Source organism: Larus michahellis, chromosome 7 (genome assembly GCF_964199755.1).
Source record: "Larus michahellis chromosome 7, bLarMic1.1, whole genome shotgun sequence".
NCBI classification, from domain to species: Eukaryota; Metazoa; Chordata; class Aves; order Charadriiformes; family Laridae; genus Larus; species Larus michahellis.
In genome coordinates this window covers 17,964,079-17,974,259 of record NC_133902.1, presented here as the reverse complement: position 1 = coordinate 17,974,259, position 10,181 = coordinate 17,964,079, and the positions used below count along the sequence as shown (strand labels likewise).

General features: G+C 46.2%; 1 protein-coding gene across 2 annotated transcripts in view; it reads left to right on the top strand.

Annotated features, from left to right (window-relative positions):
- The first annotated feature begins 1,456 nt into the window (after nucleotides 1-1,456).
- DRC11 (dynein regulatory complex subunit 11) overlaps nucleotides 1,457-10,181 on the top strand; it is a 110,175-nt gene continuing 101,450 nt past the window's right edge. For both annotated transcript variants that reach the window (XM_074595003.1, XM_074595004.1), the window contains exon 1: nucleotides 1,457-2,504. In XM_074595003.1, the coding sequence (XP_074451104.1) occupies nucleotides 2,494-2,504 (11 nt within the window). In that variant the 5' untranslated portion in view covers nucleotides 1,457-2,493. The remainder of the gene's footprint in view (nucleotides 2,505-10,181) is intronic.

The following is a 10,181-nucleotide window of genomic DNA, read 5'->3' as shown; positions in this document are numbered from 1 at the left end:
CTAGAAACCTACAGCAAACCAGAACATCTCACACTCCCCTGTTTCTCTGTTTATAAATATCTATTTTTTTTAGGCTAATCCAATTACTTATTCTCAGTCGTATGCTACTCCCATTTCAGCTACAAACAGGCTCCTTTCCCATAAAAAAAAAAGTATCAACTCTGCTTATTTCATAATTTATTTTACTGCGTGACTTTTCCCAGCAATGCAACTCATTATTTTTTTTCAAGTTCCCTACAAACTGATGAAAATAAAAAGCCCCTCAGCTCGTGCACAGGCTCCCTGCACGTTCTCACACACATCACTTTTTATGGTTTAATTTCCCATTTTTAAAAGGAAGATGTTTACTTTCCTCCAACTTTTTTTTTTTGGGGGGGGGCGAGGGGTGGAAAAGGCGCAATGGACATTACTTCATCTTTAATACAGTTTCCGGCACAATAAAGGCCATCCTTTGCATTGCAACACTGAGGTGCTAACAGGGGGCAATAAATTCAGATTAATAATTAACATCCATATCACATCAAGCAATCTTGTTACTCTCATTTCAATTGCTTCAGAAAGCTTCCTACTTTTTCGTCTCAAACACACACAATGGGTTGCTTAGCTATTAATTTTAGAAGCTATTTTTGAGCGATGCACTGCAGAATAAAAGAACTGAAGTAATTTTCTATTCTGACTCCAATTCCTGAATTTAATTCTTGAATTACAAGCATTACTCCCCTTCTCTTGGAGATTTGGGAGCAGTATCTTGAGGTCCATGGGAAAAGGCATATTGCTTAGGGGTTACAGCCAAATCGGTCCTTAAAACCACACGCACCGATGGAGACAGAACTGCTGTGCCTCTGTGGGTAAAACTCTTGGCTGAAAAAAACCCAATAGTTCATCAAAAAAAAGTGATGTACAAATGCCCGCATTAATGGAAACAATAAATGTGAGGTTCCCATCCGAGCTGTGAAGGCTCTGTTAAGGTATTAAATAAGAACAAAACACAAGTTTTGTTAGTTACTGCTTTTGAGACCCTCCAACCTGTAGATGGATGAGAAACAGGCACCGAAAAGAAGCAGGCAAATTTCTGATGCAAGCTGCACCAGCACAAAGAACCACTTTCGTATTAACACAGTGAATTACAAGCTGATTTTACACCATTTTCTGACACACACACACCCCCCCAAAGAAATAGTAAGTACTCAAACACCACCGATCCAATACACCAAAAGAAATCATGCGATGGGCGCAGCCATCATATGGCTCGAAAAATAATACACCTTAGATGCTTTTTATTACGGTCTTGATTGATTCTTCAAGGTTCACATTTTCAAGCTTTTCCTCCAAAACCATGGGGGCTAGGAACTCTATTTCAAAAACTTGATAGCCAAGAGTCTCACCTAATTATATGAGCCGGAGCTTCAAGGGGCTGGGGGCGGGGGGGAAGCAAAGGAACGCAGGCACCCAGAGATTTATGGCAAAAAATGCAAACACTGGCAAAACATTCATTGTCCCAAACTTCTTGCTTTTTCCCTTCCCTACCCGCTCTGTGGAGGAGTGCATTTTTTTCCCCCAAAAAAAAAAAGTGTGATGCACTGTAATCCTGTCTCATTAGCTTTGATTTTTCCCCTTTTAAAGTAGCCTTTTAGTGTTCTGCCACGGATGCTTCTCGCTCCGCACACAAACAATAAATTAAAACAATTATTTTCAAAAACTCCTGCTTCGCTGCCAGCTAGACATCACTTACAAGGAGGTGAAACTGCTGCATCGCCCTCGAAGCCAGCCTCCAACCAAACCAGCGCTCAGAAGTTACCAGTGTGATTTTACCGGCTGCATCACAACATGCTCGCATTTCCCCCATTACTGATTTTTTTTCCAGTTTAAAAGAAAAAAATAAAAAGAAGCAAAAAAAAAAAAAAAAGAAGAGCAAATCCTGTGATGAAGTGCCAATAGGTGGGATGGATACAGACCTTGGCGTACGGATGTACCCGCTTTGGGGATGCAACTGGTGGTGGAAATACAACACACAAGGCAGGTTTCCAGCTGTCGAGAGGGGAAAAAAATAAGAATAAACTGGTTTTTAAGAGGTAAGGGAATGGAAAACCACAAGAAATTTGCTTCGCTAGGTACTCGGGGAAAGAAAAGAGAAAAGAAAAAATAGAGGGGAAAATGTGAACACAATCGGGACAACAACTTGGAAGGAAAAGGAGAACAGAACAAAATGAAGGAGAATACAACAAAATAAAGGAAAATAACCTGCTTTCCCCCAGGACACCTCCTGAGGCAGTCCCGGGCAGCGGAACAGGCCCGTCCCGCCCCCTCCCTCCCCGTCTCCGCGGTAACGGCGGGGCGGCGCAGGGTGCCCGGTTGCCCGGGCCGCGGACAAGCTGTCGCCAGCCGGGGCAGGGCGGGCCGGGCCGGGCCGGGCCGGCTCCGGGATCGGTGTCGGGGCGCCGTGCCGGGCGGGGGAGAACCAGCCCCGCGGCGGCGGAGCGGCCCCGAGGCACCATGTCTCAGGCGTGAGTAGCGCGGCGCGCGGGGGCCAGGCCGGGCGAGGGGCCGCGGGTGCCTGGGAGAAAACACCGTTTAAGGGGGTAAAAAAAACAAAACAAAACAAACCGCCCCATCCCCTTCCAGAGGAAAACACCTGCCGGGACAAGGGCGGTGTGAGCGGTTCCGGCGGGGCTGGGCCCCTGGCGCGAGGCCCGGGCGCCCCCCGCCGCCGGGGCAGGCCGCGCCGCTGGGGCTGAGGCGGGCGCTGAGGGGAGGGCGCAGGCCAGCTCACCTCAGCGCGGGTTAGGCCGTATTAATATTATTCCTACTCAGACACCACGCCCTGTTCTGCTTAAAAAAAAAAAAAAAAAAAAAAATTACTTCTCCCTCTCTGGCAGACCAAAATTTGCACATACTGGGGTTGGGTTTTTTTCCCTGTAATGAACTCCTCATGCTTTCAGCACAATACAAAGCTTTAAAAGTTTGTTTGCAATAAGCAGACACTGATGATGGCAGTGGATCAAAGTGCCTGCAAGGAGCCGTACTCGCTCCTCCAGAAATACTACCAAGACACCGAGGCCCTATGTTAGGAAAGTGTTATTACTGCAAAGTTGGGAACCAAACTCAGAGTGTCTCCTTAACCTTATCATAGAATCATTTAGGTTGGAAAAGACCCTTGGGGTCATCAAGTCCAACCATCAACCCCACTCCATGAAGCTCTCCCCTACATCATATCCCCTAACACCACATCTAAACGAGTCTTAAACACATTCAGGGATGGTGACTCCACCACCTCCCTGGGCAGCCTATTCCAGTGTCTGACCACTCTTTCTGTGAAACATGTTTTCCTAAACGTCCAGCCTAAACCTACCCTGCTGCAGCTTGAACCCATTCCCTCTTGTTCTATCACTAATTACCTGTGAGAAGAGACCAGCACCAACCTCTCTACAGTGTCCTTTCAAGTAGCTGTAGAGAGTGATGAGGTCTCCCCTCAGCCTCTTCCTCCTCAAACTAAACAGTCCCAGCTCCTTCAATCGCTCCTCATAAGATTTATTCTCCAGGCCGTTCACCAGCTTCGTTGCCCTCCTCTGCACTCACTCCAGCACTTCGATATCTCTCTCATATTGAGGTGCCCAGAACTGGACACAATACTCAAGGTGTGGCCCCACCAGTGCTGAGTACAGGGGGACAAACACCTCCCTACTTCTGCTGGTCACACTATTTCTAATACAAGCCAGGATGCCATTGGCTTTCTTGGCCACCTGGGCACACTGCTGGCTCATGTTCAGCCGTGTGTCAATTAGAACCCCCAGGTCCTTTTCCACCAGGCAGCTCTCCAGCCACACTGCCCCAAGCCTGTAGCGATGCATGGGGTTGTTGTGGCCCAAGTGCAGGATCCGACACTTGGCCTTGTTGAAGCTCATTCCATTAGCATTGGCCCATCGATCCAGTCTATTTATCCCTCAGTATTTTGCTGTTTGCTGCCTCCAGGTCCAGCAGTACAAAACCCCAGGGCACAGCCAACCCAGTTTGGGGCAGTTCTTGTTCCCAGTTCTGATGGGGAATGCTCAAGTTCACTAAAATAATAATACATTGGTGGGGAAAGAAGAGAAAAAAAACAACCCTCAGGCAGTAATTGCTGTCTGTTGCTGCTCCTCTCCTGCTCTGACCTAGTCAAACCTGACAATATCCACACTGCTGCCCGAGCACAGCCTCTGCTGGCTTTTTACCCATGGTCTTCTCCTCTACCATCAGTGGTACCAGCCTCAAAGCCTCCTGCTTTGGTGTCCTCTTCCCAAACTCCAGCTCTTTGCCAGGTAAAACCCCTCCGACTCTCAAACATCCTTCCAGCCTTGGAACTAGAGCAGCTCTCCTCAGCACTTCCACGTTGGGTCTGCCCTAGCCTAGCCTCCTGCCACCTGCCTCAATGCATTTGCGGTCCCAGCCAGATGCCACCGCTTTCCAGCCAGGCAGCTTCCTTTTCCTGGCTGCTTGGCTCAGGAGAGAAGGATGACCTGAGAGGAATAAAGAAGATGTCACCAAGAGCACAGCAGAGACTGTCTGGGGGCTCTGCCCAAGGACACAGACCCACCACAGCTTCCAGCAGCTGTAAATTTGAGGAAGGCTTGGTTAGGTCCCAGGGTAATCCAGTGCAGGGCTTAGTTTATAGCAGCACTCATTGTGCCTTATGCTGGCATGGTGACACAGTTAAGGGAAGTTCACAAAGTAATAGATAGTTATGTAAATTGTGTTGTTTAAAAGGAAAAAAAAACCTACCAAAAAAACCGAATCTCACAAAAGTGGTGTTTAACCTCTTCCCAAGAGAGTTAACGCAGCATCTGTCATTCCTACTGAGTGTGTGGATCACGGCTGCTGTTATTTGAGCTAGATTCACACTAACGGAATTGAGTACAGTTGGAAAATACTTCTGCCTCAACTGTTTGGCGTAACTAAGTTTAATTTTAATAGGGATGGGGCTCTTTAGCATTTCCTATAGCATTGCCAGCATTGAACAGCAAACCCGTATAAACATGATACACATCTCCACGCCGCGTGACAAAAAATAGACAGTTCCGGTTCCAAACAAAGGTAGTGATGCTGGTAAGGGACTCCAGTCTGACGTTGATGCTGCTTGGCTCACTTAACTATAATCACTCTGTAGCTGTGCACAGCACGACATTTATAGCTAGGCTAATCTGGTCCTTCAGAAACACAAATCTGAATACACTAAAGTTCACCAGCCACTGCATCTGTAGAGCTCGAGTTAAGCAATGTGCTGGATAGTTTTGTTTGCTGTATTCCACACCTCAGTCAGCGCACCAAGTTTTCTGGACAGTTTGTGCTTTTTTTTTTTTTATTGCCCCAGCAACTGGATTCAGGTTATCACCTGAGAATCTCAGCATCCCTTTTAAAAACTAAATATTTTTTTAAAACCCCAGAAAAATAAGTGAAGCAAAAATGCTTCCAAACCATCAGGAAAATAAAAAGTACTGAATTCTTACCTAAATATACACAGCCTGAAAGGTTTAATTTCATGATTTTTAAACGGTTGGGGGCTGACAGTGCCGGCAAATCTTTAAAAAATAATTATCTTAATGTTTACTGTTCAAAGCCTAGTGTGTTCCTCCGCAGCACAGGCCTGAGTTGCAATCGACGCCCATAGTTATGAAATAGGAGCTCGCTTTCCTTTTGTCCTAGGCTATCTTGTTTTGCAAGGTACAGCTGAGTTGGTTCTCAAGTAAGTTACTAAAGCTGCTGTTACCTGATTGTATGTAGTGAGGTTATCCTGCCTGCGTACCGCAAATCGTGCTAAATGAAAAGTATTTTAAAAGCTAATTTAATATGCTAATTTAAAAGCATATGACAAAAATGCCATATAGCAGACTGCCTCACTTGAAGGCAGTGAAACAAAGAGATGATAATGCATGGGGTTTATAAGATAGAACTTTAGTACTTCGGGCAAAAATATTTTAGGGGACACCCTTATTTGTCTGTGAAGGGGGATGTCTGCCCATCTTGCCGAGGCACATGGAGGATAGACTCCATCCTACAAAGAGGTAGGCACATCAATAAGTCCCCGCCGAGTCTATAATACTGACTTCTCAATACTGTACAGTCACATCCTGTGTACTGTATAGAAGCGCTACACAGCACAGAGCTTTTTTTGAGCTTGAGGTAAACAGCTGCTTTTTAGACATCTGGAAGAACAGCTGCTACACACATACACAGAGAAAAACGGCAGTCGGACGTGCTAGCCCTGCTAAGCGTGTGCACAGGGCACTCGTCTTGCATCCACCCCGAGTCAGAGTGGTCAGACCAGCAGCGTTTGCAGCGCAGTCACACTGCACACAATTTATGTGGCTGGGATTTCAGTATTTCCATGAGTTTATGAGGCCCGTTCACCATCCTCAAGGCCCCGCGATTTTAACGGAGGTGTTGTCTACAGCTCAAGGAGGTATTTTACTCCACCACTTTAGTAAGCTCTGTATCAGGAGAGAGACAGGACGCTCAGAAAGCGCTCAGCTACATTCTCTTAGGGTCAGTAAGATCCAGCAGCCAGCCGAAAGAAAGGTTGCTTGTCCAGACGTGCTCGCCATTTTCCAAGGACAGCTGCAGTGCTCACGAGAGAACGTGCCCATTACATTTGCTCTCGAGTTGATTAACAAGTGCTGAACGTATCGCACTTCCTAAAGTACTCAAACCCCGGCATTTGCATACAGATGTACGTTTTGTTCCAGACATTGAACAGGAGATTTACATAGAAGTTTTTGCATTTATGTTTTCCTGCTGCGTTTCCTCCTCTTTTATGAATTTGTTTACCATTTACTTGACCTGTAGAACCTTGACCAATAATTTCTTAACTTGCCCTAGTCCAGACACTTTCAAAGCTCAGTCTTAGCACTGCTACCATTTGTACCAGGTTTTAATCAGCTACAAGACATTTGCCGCTGCCACCAAGGAGCTTTAAACAATCAAAAAGCTTTAAAATTTAATCTCATGTCACAAATAGAACTTATATTAAGTCAGTGGTTAAATATTAATCTAAGACAAGCGTCTCCCCCTCTGCTTCTGACAGAAACAACCAATGGAGAGCTATATATTTTACATTACATCCACAACGCTCAGTTGAAGAACATTAAGGTTGCAAACCCAAAATGTAAGAAAATCTCAGTGCAACTTTTAATCCCCTCTTCTCTCCCCCACTTTACTGCATTACGATGCAGTTTCTTATGTTGTGATCACATCTTATTTTCTTCCCATGGGGCCCCAGCCTCATTCAGCGATTGGGCTGTTCTTGAATATTTCTTTTTATCCCCTCATTCAGCGTGTGGCCCCAGGCCATATTCTTCAAATTCCATCCAAACGCCACAATTATTAGCTTCCTCCTGGGCATTCCTAGCATGTTCTCTCTCATACATCTCCCAAGCATTCACAGATTCATCTTTGCCCCTCTTTTTCCACCCCTGGTGAGCATTAGCGTGTCATCCTGCTTATGTTAAAGCAGGAAAACAGAGACAGAATCAAAATGATCACGACTAAGACTCAAAGCTGCAACTCCCTCCTGGTGCCTCATCCTTAATGAGCAGGTAGGGAAAGATCTCGCGCATTGCTCGTACATTGTCTCCTTTGGGAAAAAGCATGGTCAGTGGAAATATCCCAGAAGCCCTTGTGCTAGAAAACAGTTTAAGAAAGGAGGCTACAGTTTTCAAGAAACTGAGTAGACCGTGTTAACTTTGCTCTTAAAGCCTCCTGATCGGAGCAGAGGCAGAGCAGGACCCAGATGCAGCATTTGCCCTTTATGCATGCAGCTGGATGGGAGATTGCTCTTTCCTTTTCTAAGGAAGAAAGGGGGGAAAAAAAAAAAAAAAAAAAGAAAATGACACACATAGGATGGTTAATGCTGAAATAAACTTCATTACCACACCCAGTAACGCATGGTGTAGGCAAATGCTGCTTGGAGCTTGAGTAGGTAGGGTCTTCTCAGCCCTGGCCTATTTCTGGCTATCCATCTCTCACTAAAGAGCTCACTACAGTGTCTGCTGCAGCAATGCTACACAGTAATGGAATGCAAGTTCCCAAAGCTCTCCTTCCCCGTCCTTTCGTGCTTCCCTGGCCAGGAGGAAAAGAGCTTGCAAAGGAGAGGAGCCTGCTCTTCTCCTCCTGACCTCAAAACAAGAGGGCAGCCTCCAGCCCAGGCAGGAGCTGCAGGCCGACAGAGAGAAGGATGGCCTCTGGAGCATGTGACAGCAAAGTTCAGCCTAGAATAATGTCTCCCCCCACCTTAATCACCTCCCAATGGCCTTCTGTCAGTAAACAGTTATTTTTCTAATCAGATGTGTGAGTTTGGCTAGAGCGGGTGCTTGAGCCTTGCTGAGTTGTGGTGGTGGCACTGCTGCTTAGTGGCCTTTCCTCACCTTCCATGCAGTTTCCCATTACATTTATGCCATAAAAATCTTTTAGCCCCTATTCTCTTTCTGTCATAGTACCAAAGAGCGCAACTGGAGATGACAGGAGCATAGAGCTGTTGATGTTAACAATGGCAGCGGGCTGTATATTTTCCTTCCCCATCACAACCAAAGCTTATTGCTGTTTACCCTTTATTTTCCCCAAATGCTTCAAACTCCGTAAAACATCACAGCTAGAGCAAACGTGCTTAAGGGAAGTCAACTGGCAGCCTTACATTCACCACCAGCTAAGTTTGGCAAAATTATAAGCCTAATCTTACTTAATGAGCAAGGCAGGCCTGACCAAGCTCAGACCCACAAGTCAGGCTAAAGGCTTTTAAAACAGGAATTGATTCAGACAAACTCATGGTCAAATTTGGTCAATAAGGCCACCCGGATCTCTGTTTCTGTCTGCACCTCTCCACCCCTAGAAAAATTTTGTCTGTAATAAGACAAAAGAAAAGAGAGGGCTGCTCATATAATATATTTAGTCCTGCAACCTCTGCGCAATACCTGAGCAGGTTGTAGTGGGGGAACAGGTAACTGCTGACCTGAAGAAGCCAGCAGTCACTTTAAGTCTGGTGATTTTTACAAAGAGAGAAGGAAGAAAAGAAAAGCAGCAGCATTTGTGCAAGCCCCTTTTCCTCTCAGGGCCTCACTTTCCCCTCCCAACCTTTGTCTCTTGTTTCTTTATTTTGCAGAGGCTGCAGGGCAGGGTTTCCCGCCCCCATGTTTGCCCAGAGCTTAGCACAATGGCTGACCTGTCAAGCCCCGAGTATCTAGAGGAGACCCTGAGGACTGGCCCCTGCACACACTTCCGTGTCGCTAGACCCACGTCTCAGTCTCCTCTTGTCTGCTCCGTGACCGTTGGCATGATCTGCGCAGTGGAGAATTACGTGCTGGGCTCCTTGTGCCCTCCTCTAGCGCACAGATCCCTGGCGTGGCCCAGCTCCGCACCCCCTCGCTCCCACAAGCCCTGCTGGTGCTTCCTCCATTCCCTGGTAGATGGCCCAAGCCAGCCCAATCTCACCTTCTGAGAAAGAAGAAACGCAGGTAGTTTGCAGTGGCAGCGTAGATGCTTCAGAAATGTTTTAAAAACACACACCATTTAGTGCTCATTTAATCGAACGGTAGTTTCCATATTAGGTGGAGAGAGCTGGGCCAAGTCAGAGTCAAATGTTTTCCCTTCCATCTCTTTACACATGCCCATCCATCCAAAAAAAAAAACCCAAAAAAAACAGTAGGGCCTGTGCAGTACTACACTCTTCATTTACATGGTTGGCGTGTGAAAGTGTGAGATATTTCTGTCCTCTGAGGACAGCCCAGAAAAACCAGGCATCAAAGAAGCCTGAGTTCAACCCATATACAAATCCAGAGACAGACACAGTTTGGAATGCAAACTGCGCCATGTCCTGGAATAACAGAAATAGTGTTCCCTTTGGCAGCTAAGTAAAAACACCAAGACACTTCAGGGGAAAAAAGAAAAACCACACACACACAAAGGTAACCCCACTGATGCCAGAATTCCACTAGGGGCTCAAGAGTGGTCTGAGGGACAGTTTGCATGCTCAGCACAAATCCTTCCAAGAAGGGCATGCTGGAGTCCCAAAACCAGTTCAACACAAGTAAGGCAGGCTAACCTCAGCTGTACTCAAAACCAACACATTTTTCTAAGCATAAAAAGAGATGGGTCAAGCAAACATGCAGAGTTAGAGGGCCCTAGAATATTAAAATGACGCAATGCATAATTTGGCAGGA